Source organism: Peromyscus eremicus, chromosome 20 (assembly GCF_949786415.1).
Source record: "Peromyscus eremicus chromosome 20, PerEre_H2_v1, whole genome shotgun sequence".
NCBI lineage: Eukaryota > Metazoa > Chordata > Mammalia > Rodentia > Cricetidae > Peromyscus > Peromyscus eremicus.
Window position 1 is genome coordinate 42,486,253 of NC_081436.1, and position 12,413 is coordinate 42,498,665.

Genomic DNA, 12,413 nt, shown 5'->3' on the forward strand with positions numbered 1-12,413 from the left:
GAAAAATTAATATAGTGTGAATATCTGATTACATTAGGCTATCATTATTGGGAATATGCCTTCCTTTCTGAGGTACTGGGTATCGAATCCCATGTATGTTGGGGAAGTACTCTGTCCCTGAGCTATACAATTCCAGCCCTGACTCAACAGTTACTAACTCTTTAATGTGATGGTAACACCATTAGGAGGATGTCCATGTTCTCAAGAGACAGACTGAGTACTTAAGGTTGATGTGTCTTAAATGTCGCAGTTAAAAAGACTGTGTCTCACATCCATACACCCACATATAGAGCCAAAACCAAATATGGCAACACAGTGGTGTCAAATCCTGGTAGTGTATCTGGGGCTGATCCCTGTTTCCCATTCTTTCAATTTGTCCACGATTTTAAGACTTTAAAATAAATGGAGGTCAAAGAAAAACGCGCGCTTCAGCTGGCATTTGCAAGTTGGGAGTATAAAGAGTTAATAACAATAATAGAGGTAGCATGGTGCAGAGAAATGCTCATTGCAACACAGGCAAAAATGAGACAAAAGTGCAGTTGGAAATATGAGTGATAGCTCCTATCAGAGTCTGGACAAAAAGTGTCATGGTTAATCTTGCTAACTTGAAGGGATTTAGAGACACTTAAGAGCTACACTCATGGGTGTGTCTGTGAGAGAGTGTTTCCAGGGAGGTTTAATTAGGAGAGAAGCTTTCCTCTGGATCTGGGGGGCTCCCCACCATGGGCTGGAGTCCTGTGCTGAGTAAGGAAGGGGAGAAGTTCAGCGGCACACTGCCCTCCCTCTGCTTCATGACTGTGGATGCCGTGTGACCGGCTATGGCCACCATGCCTTTTCTGCCATGCTGACCGGCATCCCTCAGACCCTCAGTGAAATAAAGCTTTCTTTCCTTGAACTGCTTGCCAGGTATTCTAGTCCAGTGAAAGGTGACTCAGACACACAGAAACTATGCACATACCAGTGCCTAAGTCATAGTGTTCATGAGATGATATGCACACGAGGGGGTGTGAGTTCTCTCCACCCGTTGGGCTTTTCCTGTGAACATATACTATACAAGCTCAACCTTGAAAACAGCCTTTACATACAAACATACCCCCTCTGGTCTTAGAGAATGGGAATCTGCCCATGCATCATGACCTGTGTGCCGAGCAACCTCCTCAGCCAAGCTGTGAAATCAGCTGATAGCATCCTCAGTGTCTAAGAGCTAAGGGTTCAGTGATGAAGAGGGTGAATTCCTGGCATCTCTGAGACCAGCAGCCTCCTTTTTAACTTAGGGCTTGACCGCCCTGGGACCTAACCTAGGGTACATGTTAATTTGTAGGATTTGCCTGGAGAAGAAACTCTCTGACCTCCACATCTTAAAGGAGTGATTTATTTAAAGGTGGTCTTTTCCCCTTAGTTCATATTTTATTGTGATAGTCTTTATAGATTTTGCAGTTTCTATATTAGACTTTAGCATGATTCCAACTGCGTATCAACATTCTTGGCCATATCTATTTATGTCCATGCATGCTTAGATTTACTAGGGGTTAATTTTCAGAGCCACCAGCTATAAATCTACTTATTTATTTAGTTATGTTTTTTGGAGATAGAGTTTCTCTGTGTAACAGCCCTGGCTACCCTGGAACTCAATTTGTAGACCGGGCTGGCCTTGAACTCACAGAGATCTGCCTGCCTCTGCCTTCTGTGTGTTGGGATTAAAGGTGTGCATAGCCATGCGCTCCCTCCCCTGTCTCCAGGATATAAATTTACTAAAGTCTAGGAAAAGCTGTCAGCTTTACAAAATTATACAACTGAAACCTATAAGTTTGCTTTGCTTCATATACTTACAATATTTAATATTTATTTATTTTGAAATTTTTTCTTTTATTCTTTCTCATACATTACATTCCAACTGCAGTCTGCACCCCCCAGTCTCTCCTGCCACCTCCCCTCTCCCCCAGATTCACTCCTCCTCCATTTCCCTTTAAAAAAAAAAAAAGATCATGCTTTACAGGGATATTCACTGAACGTGGCCTAACAAGTTACCATAAGACTGGGCACAAGCTCTCACATCAAGGCTGAATGGGGCAGCCCAGCAGGAGGAAAAAAGTCCCAAGTGCAGGCCAAAGAGTCAGAGACAGCCCCCACTCCCACTAGTGGGAGTCCAGCAAGAACACCAAGCTACACAACCACAACATATATGCAGAGGACCCAGCTCAGACCTGGAGAGGGCCCGTGTTTGTTGCTTCAGTCTCTGTGAGCCCCTGTGAGCCCTGCTTGGCCTTTAGGAGGACTAGTTGGTGCAAGAAGTATCTAACACAGGGTGCAATGTGTGCATATGCCCTTCTGCTCTGCCAAGGGCACCCACCCTGAGCCCTCCCTGCAGCCAGCTTGCCTTGATGCCAAGGACAGCACACTGCACATGAGGAGCTGTGTGAACCCAAGTGTCTAAATTATACAGCTTGGGCTACTGATAAGCAGCTTTAAAAATAAGTCTGGCAGATGTCGGAGACTGTAAACAAATCCCGTCACACCTGTCAGTGACCGGGCAAAAAAAAAAACAAAAAAAAAAAAAACAAAAAACAACCAAACATCAAACATTCCCAACACTTTGTGGGTGATATATACATATATATACTTTTGAGATGGGGTGCAGTGGGGGAGTCTTCGCTGTAACTCAAACTAGTCCGCAACTTACAATGTAGCCTATATCAGTTTCAAATTCGGAGCAGTCCTCCTGCCTCAGCTTCCCAGGTGCTGGGAGAATAGGTTGAGCCATCATTCCCAACTCTATGAGTAATATCAAATCACAAGACCCATGGGATTTGAGACTGTGCCACAAAAACACTCCTCAGGCATCTAGTTCAGCACTTGCAGCTTAGAGACTGGAAGTTGAGACTCAAGAGACAGAAGGTGACCTGAGGGGTCGCTCTTGGACGATCCAACTTTCTGTTACTTTAAGAGAAAAGTGCTGGGTGCCTTCCTGGATATGTGCGTTGATTGGTTACAGAGCAAAGGGGACAAGGGGAAGCCGGGGTCTACTTCCTTCTGCAATCACTGCAGGACTTTCAGGACCTGACGGACTCAGCATGAGTTTAGAATGACGTCATTCACATGCTGCCTTTCAGATGCATAAGGGAAAATAGAGATTGAAAAAGACTTAATTCTTTCTGTTGATAACAAGGGAAGAAGACCAGGCATAGAACCGTAAGCCTAGAGGGTCAGGAGTTCAGGGCCTGCCTGGGCCACAGAGAGAGACCCTATCAACAACAAACAAACCATATAAACCCGTAAACAGGATTCCCTCTCTTCCTTTCTCTTAGAGCAGTTTACTTTGGAAGAACTATAATTACAAGCACTTTCTCTTCTCTTTGAAATGTATATAAACGCCTTTGAAAACTGGGTAGGCTTTATCCTTTAAAATATCCAGGCTTATCTTTGTCAGGGGCTTAGGAACCACTCTTTTTTTGCAATGCAAATATCAAGAAAGTTAGCATCCTAGCCTGGGACTGCATACAGGCAAGTCCAGCTCCCGAGGAGAAAGTTAAAGGACAGGGAAGCCAGCACGGACTATTTGGGGAGACTGGAGACTTTGTGTGTATATAAATAAATCAGAGAAAGAGGAGTGGGGGGGGGATATAAATAAATCTGCTGCTACTTCTGAGGGGAGGTGGCCCAACTCTGGCATTTACCTCATTCCAAGTCACAAAATGTCTCTTGTCATGAAAATTTACAAGTATCCCCCACCCCAGCCCCAACCCCACCCATCACAACAAAGCAATTCTCTAACTCAGTTGGTCACTCCAATCACTGGATTAATCTAGAATGAATTTGGACTAGTTATCATTTACCTGGAAACTAGGTATGGAGTGGGCTGTAACTGCTTGGCCCTGTAACAAGGGTGGGGTGGGGAGTGTTTCTGTCTTTGTAACCTCTTACTTGTGATGCATGTCACATCCCAGGTTAGCAATCGCTTAGCATGTTGGCTAGTTTTATGTCAACTTGATACAAGCTAGAGGCATTTTGAAAGAGGGATCATGAACTGAGAAAATACACCCCCAAGACTGGTCTGTGGGCAAGCCTGTGTTACATTTTCTTGATTGATTATTGATGTGGAAGGGTCCAGTTCACTGGGTGGTGCCAGTCCCTGGGCTGGTGGTCCTGGTTGCTGTAAGAAAGCAAGTTGAGCGGGCCAGTAAGTAGCATTTCTTCATGACCTCTGCTCCAGTTCTTGCCTCCAAATTCCTGCCCTAAGTTCCTGCCATGGCTTCCCTCAGTGATGGCTTTATAAGCCAGAAGGTGAAATAAACCCTTTCCTTCCAAAGTTGCTTTTGGTCATGGTATTTTTTGTTTGTTTGTTTGCTGTGGGATGTTCTGTATGGCAAATGTGTTGCTCTGATTGCTTGGTAAATAAAACACTGATTGGCCAGTAGTAAGGCAGGAGGAAGTAGAGGCGGGACAAGGAGGAGATAAAGCTGGGAAGTGGAAGGCTGAGTCAGAGACACTGCCAGCCGCCGAGATGACAAGCAGCATGTGAAGATGCTGGTAAGCCACAAGCCACGTGGCAAGGTATAGATTTATGGAAATAGATTAATTTAAGATATAAGAACTAGATAGCAAGAAGCCTGCCACGGCCATACAGTTTGTAAGCAATATAAGTCTCTGTGTTTACTTTGTTGGGTCTGAGCGGCTGTGGGACTGGCGGGTGTCAGAGATTTGTCCTGACTGTGGGCCAGGCAGGAAAACTCTAGCTACATTTGTTTGTTTGTTTTGCTGTGTTTTTTTCCCTACAACAATAGAAACCCTATCTACGACAGTAACCAAACTTTTCATCTCTATTTTCTTTGTAGATAGGTTTTATAGTTCAGGAATAGGCTTTCTTTTACAGATATCATCTTCCATGGAGAAGATGGCTAATAATTTCAGGACCAGGTTGGTTAGCACTAGGCTTGATGGCCCTCCATTTGCATGGGTTTCTTCCAGAAAGGGAAATGTTGTCCAATGGTTAAAACCAAGGAATTTAGGAGTGGACTGCTTGGGTTTAAACCACGTCCTTCCTTGACCAGCCATGTTGGAGATGTGTGACGACCTCACTATGCCTGTCTTTCTTATCTACAAAATAATAAACTAGGGATTGATTTTATATATATATATGTGTGTGTGTGTGTGTGTGTGTGTGTGTGTGTGTGTGTGTGTGTGTGTAATATAGATCATAGGGCTTTAGCAGATGAATGAATTCATAACCATTAAGAGTTTAGTACTGTGGAAACATTGAAGCCCACACAAGTGACACTAAACAGAGACTAATGACCCAGAGCTCCATCATTTGTCAGTCTCGTCACTTGTACGTGACAGAGACTCCAAGACAGGCAGGCTGCAGAGAAAGGAGCGTGGTCAAAGGGAAGTTCTTGTGGTTAAAGTGCGCTGCTGGGGAAAGAAGAAGCAGGCTAGCTGTGTGGTTAGTTGCAGAGCTGGTACCCTTGACCAAATATGACCATTTGAGGCTGGTGTCTGCAGAGGCTGGGGTTTGGTTTTCAGAGATTGGTGCTGCAGAGGTCGGAGAGCAGAGGTTGGGTCTCAGGCTCCCACAGTAACATGTGATCCCACCGATGTCAGTTTGCGCTTTCAGCCCTTCACAACCTGTCAGGGCTCAGTCAACTGCTGTTAGCAATGCCTGTCATTGCTGCAGACAGATCGCACCCCGCTGTGTCAGCCGGTGGCGAGAGGCTTCTTTTTTTGGGGGGCCCAAAAACAGCTTGACCACACAGCTGCCATGACAGGCTTAGAGGCCCAGACACAGCTTCTGGCAGGCAACACCCAGACCCAGGAAAAGCTATAAGCTGACCCCACCCAGTAGGACCTGCATCTAAGAGGAAATACCTGACATTCAAAACATTCTCTATACCCATAGACAAATGTCAGCCAATCAGGGTCCTGAACCCTGGAAATCCCCTCACCCCAACCTCTGCTGTGATAAAAACCCCACCCCGCCTGGGCTCTGGGCTCTCTCCTCTCTCACTGCTGTGACAGACAGAGAGACCAAGCTCAGAGCTTGAAAATAAAGGCTCTTTGCTTTTATGTATGGGATTTGGTCTCCGTGGTGGTCTTTTGGGGGTCCCCGTGATCTGGGCAAACTTTTCTAGTTTGTCTTCCCAAGAAACAGCAAGCTCCTTGGGACTGGAGTCTGCTTCCTACTCAACAGTTAGGGATACCCCTAGGAGAGCCCTGTCTGGAGGACACTCCCTGCGACTACTGAGATAAAATGAACAGCTGATAGAGCAGCTAGGTGACCTATACTCAAAAAAGAAACCCCGCAGTGAACAGAAATGAGCCACATTTAATTAATAGCTCCTAAACTTAATAAATAGCCTTGACGACAGATTGCCGAAGTCCATTATCTTGGTCAGTTCACCAGAAGTATTGTTTATAAGTGCTTTAGCATAATGAAAATGGCTCTATTTCCCCCTCTATTTTCTTGACCCATTAGGAGAGGACATCATTGTTTATAGACTCAGATATGTAGCTCTTTATGATGGCAGAAAGAGGCAGAAGCGGGGGATGGTGAAAACATTATTACCATGCCGCGACACACAGATTCTGACATGCGTTGAATATTTAGAATATTCCAGACACAGATTCCGTGCCCTTCCAACATCACAACAGCCTCATGAGGTGCTCATGTTCATCTCTGTTTTTGCAGGTACGGACGCTGAGGCTGGGGGATGAAGTTGCCCGAGATCACACTGTGGGTTAATAATGGAGCCAGGCTCTGCACAGGAGTTGGCCATGAACCTCCTGTTTGAAGTCCCTGCATCCAGTTAGCAGGCATTCCTCTTCCCTTCAATCTCTGTCAACCACCGAGGTATTTGGGTGGATTGCCTCTTCTGTACACTTTATAGAGATAGAATCGGGTACCATGTGGTTTCTGTTCCTGACTCTTTCCCCCTTGTCATGATGTTTTCAAGGTCGGTCTGTGCTCATTACTCCACTTCTCTCCATGGCTGGATAACAATTTTCAGTTGGGTATGTGCGTCATTCTTTATTTATTCACTCATTAGCTCATGGACATCGGGTGTTTCTACTTTCAGGCTGTTATGACTAAAGCTGTCATAAACTTTCACAATTCCATTTTTTAAAGATGACTGGGACCCTCTCTGCTGCTAAATCTAATGGACACATCTAAATAATGTACCAGGCACAGGCTCCATGGATCAGGGCCCACTGCCATCTTTTCAGGGCATGGTATTTCCTGACTTAAGGCTGGCAGGAACATATAAGAACGGCCTCACCTGGATCTTGCTGTTGGAAGTGCAAGGATGCTGGACCTCTCCATACACTGAGTGAGGATCTTCCATTTAACAGCTTCCTAGGAAATTCTTACACACATTAAACTTCCTTAATGGGGGCTCAGAGAGACTCAATGGTTGATGTTAAGTTCAGTGTGCAAGGTCTTGACTTGAGAGCATGTATTTAGATTTGTAAAGCAATTCTCTCTCTGTGGGATTGTGGTGGTTTTGAGTGAGACATGTTCCCTACAGGCTCTGGCATTGGAGCACTTGGCCTCCAGTAGGTGGCACTGTTTAGGGATGTGGTCCAACCGTGCTGGAGGAAGTACGTCACTGGGGGCGGGCTTTGAGAGTGCATAGCCTTGCCTCACTTCCAGTGCATGCTCTATTTCATGTCTGTGGTTGAAGATGTGGTCTTTTAGCTTCCTGCTCTAGCTGCCCTGCCTACCCCACCATGGTCGACTCTCATCCCTCTGGAATAAACTCTTTCTCCCGTAAGTTTCTTTTAGTCACGGTGTTTTAACCCAGCAACAGAACGGTAACTGAGACAAGCGGTCCTTCTTAAAGAATTTCCTCTCTTGGCTTCTGTGGTAGTCCATGTTCTCATTTTCTCCCTCCATCTCTACCTTCCCCTCCTTAGCCTCTTTGTCTGGGATTGATCCTCTCAAGCCACCATCTTAACTCCTCACCCTACACCCAGAACCAGCACAGAGTTATAGTGCAGTCAGCTTTCAGTAAGTCCTCCAGGGACCCAGAAGACTGAGGGTGGCTGGTGCCTCAGTTTCCCCCCAATATCATCAGGCCACAGAGCAATAAACTAAGAATGGAAGAGAGAAGAAAATGTTGCAGAAAATGTAGTAAGAGTAGATACCAGGGAATCTGACCAGCAGCGTTCAAGGGGCTTCCTCGCCTCATACACACTGAATCCAGAGCAGAGAGAAAGGCTAACAGGAAGGAGTCCTGCTGCCTGCCTCAGTACCATTGTACAACCTACTGACTTACATAGGCCCTCCGTCCCTACAGAGGAGCAATGGGGCAGGTGTCGGGGGCACTTAAAGAATGTTAAAAAGAAAGACCCCACCCAATAGCTTTAAAGGATCAGTAACTCCAGTCACAGGTGGTCCAATATGGACCAACATAGATCAACCTGAAAATGCAGAAGAAAGAGGAAAATGTCCCTACCAGCTATCACCCTCTTCAGGAAGCTGGGAAAGGATGGGCTGTCATTAAAATTGGGTCCCATGTTTGGAGGTTAAGGAATGAGAGAATTACACTCAACTTGTGCATTAGCCACGATTTTATGTATGATTTCAAGAAATGTTTAAAATTTTAAGGCCAGGGGCATGAGTTCAGGTAAAATAAGGGAAGATCACCCCAATGGAGACAGCTTATAAACCAAATAGGCTGAAATATGAAAGGATTATTAATGCATTTATAACGCTTTAGAAAGTCTAGCTTCTTGGAAGGACCTTTGCTTCGAGGGCTCTAAAGAGCTACTTCAAAGCACTTAACGTGAAGTTCACAAAACGACTCACTGAGAGAGCACGATGTCCCCTGATGCGCCACCCCCCCAGCCCCTCTCCTACAGCTGTCACTTACCGTGAGCTCCTTGCTCTTGGCAAAAGGCCACCAGCCACGCACGCGCTTTTGCTGGAATATGGAGATCTTGTTCTCCTCGCTTGCATTTTCAAACTTGGACAGATCGCAGGCTTTTGCAGATTTGGCTGCCCGAGGGAAGCTGTTAAGATTCATTTCCAGGGAGCCTGTGAAGAGATGTCCTTAACAGTTATGGGGGGCTTTGCAGTCACTGTGGATCAGCAGGGACTCCCATACTCGCTGGCCAGTCCCTCAGTCAGCATTATACTGCATGTGAGATGTGCTAGCTATGTGAGCAGGTATACATGGGATGGAGACACGTGGTCCCATTAAGAATTAATAATATGGTAGCAGGTGGAAGGCAGAGCAGAGTGTTATATGAATCTCCAGGCTTCAGTTTGGAGTACTGATATGACAGGGCATCTTCCCGGCTCTACATGCTGTTCCCTGGATGATGGGCCTCAGGTTTGTCGTACTTCAGTACTGATCTCCCTGTAGGAGTCCCCCGTACATCATCTTGCAGGTCACAGTCCAAGTCCTTCTGCCTTTGCATCTACTGCCTAGGACAGAAGAGGGCCACCCAGTTCACAGCAATGCTGCTTCAGGGTAAGATAGTGTCATGGAGGAGTTGTGTGTCTCATTTTGACAACTTTCCTCTTATAAAGTAATGTTTGTTAAATGTGAATATCTATCTATCTATATCTATCTATCTATCTATCTATCTATCTATCTATCTATCTATCTATCTATCTATCTTCTATTACCCAGTCTCACCAAACTGACCATGTCTCTGTATAGTAAGTAGCACATAGCCCCAGCCTGCCACCCCTTCTGTACATATAAACGTGTATCTTAAAGAAATGAGATTTCCCTCCCACATTCTGTTTTGCTTAGCGCATCTCCTCCAACTTTCCGGACCACTGACAGTTTCCGTATTATCATGGTCATGACTGTTTCAGTATTGTTGTGGCTGCAGAGTTGTTGTTTACGGAGTGCTCCCATGTGTGAGGGCTTGTGGTGGGCTCTTTTTCTTCAAGATTTATTCTTATTCTGCTATTTTGTTTTACATGTTTGTATGTGAGCCTGAATATATGCATGTGTACCATGGTGATGCAGGTGCCTGTGCAAGGGCATCCAGTCCCCTGGAACTGGAGTTTCAGGTGGTTGTGAGCCTCCTGATGTGGGTGCTGGGAACCAAACCCAAGGGTCCTCGGTAAGAGCAGCATGTGCCCTTGACTGCTGAGCACCTCTCCAGCCCTTCTGGTTACTCATAACAGATCAGTGATGAACTCAAAGTTTAACTGTTTCTTAGTGTTAAATAGAGCAAAGACCGACTTGCCTGAATGTGTTAGGCACCTATCATATGCACAGACTACAGTTTTGTCAGTTCCCTAGTAATAGCTGGTTGGACGGTTGGTATTTTTTTTGTGTGTGTGTGTGTAATCACAAATAGCACTAAAATTATTGTGCTCGTAACAAAATCGCACTCAGCTCTCCAAAAGCTAGAGTGACATTCTTAGCATTAATATGTGCTTGAGAAGGCCGCTGGCTTACCCAGGAAGTCATCTGAGGACAGTCTTTCAAAGTCCCAGACCTGCAGCACCAAGACGGCTGGAGTCTTACACTCCATCTTCTCTAGGGAAAAGATGTGCTCCCGTTTGGTGATGACCATTTGCTTTTCAGCTGGCAGATACTGGAACGGAAACAGGAAACGCCAGTTGAAGTTCCCTTCTCCAGTCAGGGAGTTGTAGTGCACATCCGTCTCCTGCCTGTCGTCCTCCAAACCCTTGATCCACCTGCATAAAGATAAGGAAATTCACACTCAGAGTGCGCTATTCAGGCATCAGCAGAATCAAGAGTGACATGACCAGCTTCAGGCACCCGAGCCGTAGCTTCCATTATATGTAGCTGGGTTCAGAGGGAAGTTTCCATTTTAAATGAGAAAGAGAAAAACGGATCAAAAAGAAGACATCCCAAAGCAGGCTGTGTAAGTGTCTTCGACTGTTTATAGATCAGAAGCTCTGTGCAATTAAGATAGAAAGTAGGAAGTGAACACGTGATCGGAGCCCCTGTCATGCTGGGAGTCCTCTGTGGAAAGGTGGTCATCTCCACTCCAGAGTATTGGAACAAGATTATATTGACGCCTCTACAGTTGGGTGGTTAGACCTGCGTTTGTGCAGTGCTGGGGAGGGGCCAGACAGATGAGAGGTGAGGGAGAAGACAGTGAACATGAGCATCTTTCTGTACATCTTAATGACCAGGACTGGGAAGTTGCTGAACTCTTCCAGAAGCCTTCCATATGGTGAGTCATGACAAAAATACCATTTTGCAGAACACATTAATGTTTCCTGAATGTGACTGGAAAGCAATTTGAGATGATTTTAATTCTGTTCTTCAAAGGTTATTCTGCTACTTCCATTCCTCCTTTGTCATAATTCATTCCTTTATTCTCATTCTGGGAAAAAAATGAGAATTTTGAACTACTGGGCATCGACTGTCAAGTGTATTTAGAGCACAAGGCGCTTCTTGCTCAGGAACGGCAGAGGATGGTCACCATGAGGCTTTGATGAGCTTAGACCTGATTCTCTCTGCCCTCACCTGTTCCCTGAGAGGGCCCTGAATGGAAGATGGACTGAGATATGAGAGAGATATTGACTGCTTCACCCCAGGGTTCTAGGTGGGAATCTCTTTTCAGTAAGCAGCACTAACAAATGGGAAGGCCTCAATTCCAGCCTTTGCACCAGCATTATAATCTGCTAAACACATAGCTCTTCCCCCCATAACACTCTTGTTGCCCTGCCTATTTCAGTTGAAAGGCAGATGTACTTTTAAGGATGCCTAAAAGGTTGGTTATCCAACATTTAACTGAGAGATAGTTATATAAGATTTACTCACTGAAAATGTTTTCATAAAATAATCCTTAGCAAAATGAACGAACAAGACAAAGTTATCACACAGAAAGTGGCCTTACCTAACTCAAAGCAGGACAGGTCCTTCTGTGGAATTGTGGGTAGCAGCTCCCACAAGGCACAGACTGGCTAGAGACTGAAGAGGGGTGATGGGAAAGGAAGAACGGCACTTGTGGAAGACCTTACCCTTTGACGTAAATATCACTTGACTTTTGACCCGTGAAGATATTCTCATCTTCTAAAATGACATCTTCAGTATTCCAGATGGTCACCCTCAGCTCATATCTGGGGTGAAGAAACACAGTGTTAGGTAAACGACCTTAAAAGGGGGCCAAAAAGCATTGCACTCCGTCTGTAAACCTTGAGTCTGTCAAGGCCATTGGCATCAGCACTGGAAGTCAGTCTGTCGGAACCATGTAGCTCAACTGGAGATCTCAGATTCACCAGGCTATGGGTGGGGCAGAGTAGCTTCTTCTTCCATGGACCAGCTTGTCCAGATGAAGAGCTTGAAATGCAGAAGCCACCGCTTCAACCACCTCCATCACCACAACCCACGCACCACTGTCACCGGCCCGGTGGCAAGTGTGGGGTGAATGCTGGTTAACCTGTCATCTCTCACCTCAAACCCTGTAATCTTTTC

The 12,413-nt window shown here is 45.5% G+C and overlaps 1 protein-coding gene across 1 annotated transcript in view; it reads right to left on the reverse strand.

Moving 5' to 3' along the window:
• The window catches only part of Fer1l6 (fer-1 like family member 6), a 119,609-nt gene that overhangs the window by 5,993 nt on the left and 101,203 nt on the right, over positions 1–12,413 (reverse strand). Inside the window, exons 36-38 of the mRNA XM_059247020.1 lie at positions 11,960–12,058; positions 10,419–10,660; positions 8,868–9,031 (exon numbers count right to left, since the gene is read on the reverse strand). Coding sequence (XP_059103003.1) covers positions 8,868–9,031; positions 10,419–10,660; positions 11,960–12,058 — 505 coding nt within the window. The remainder of the gene's footprint in view (positions 1–8,867; positions 9,032–10,418; positions 10,661–11,959; positions 12,059–12,413) is intronic.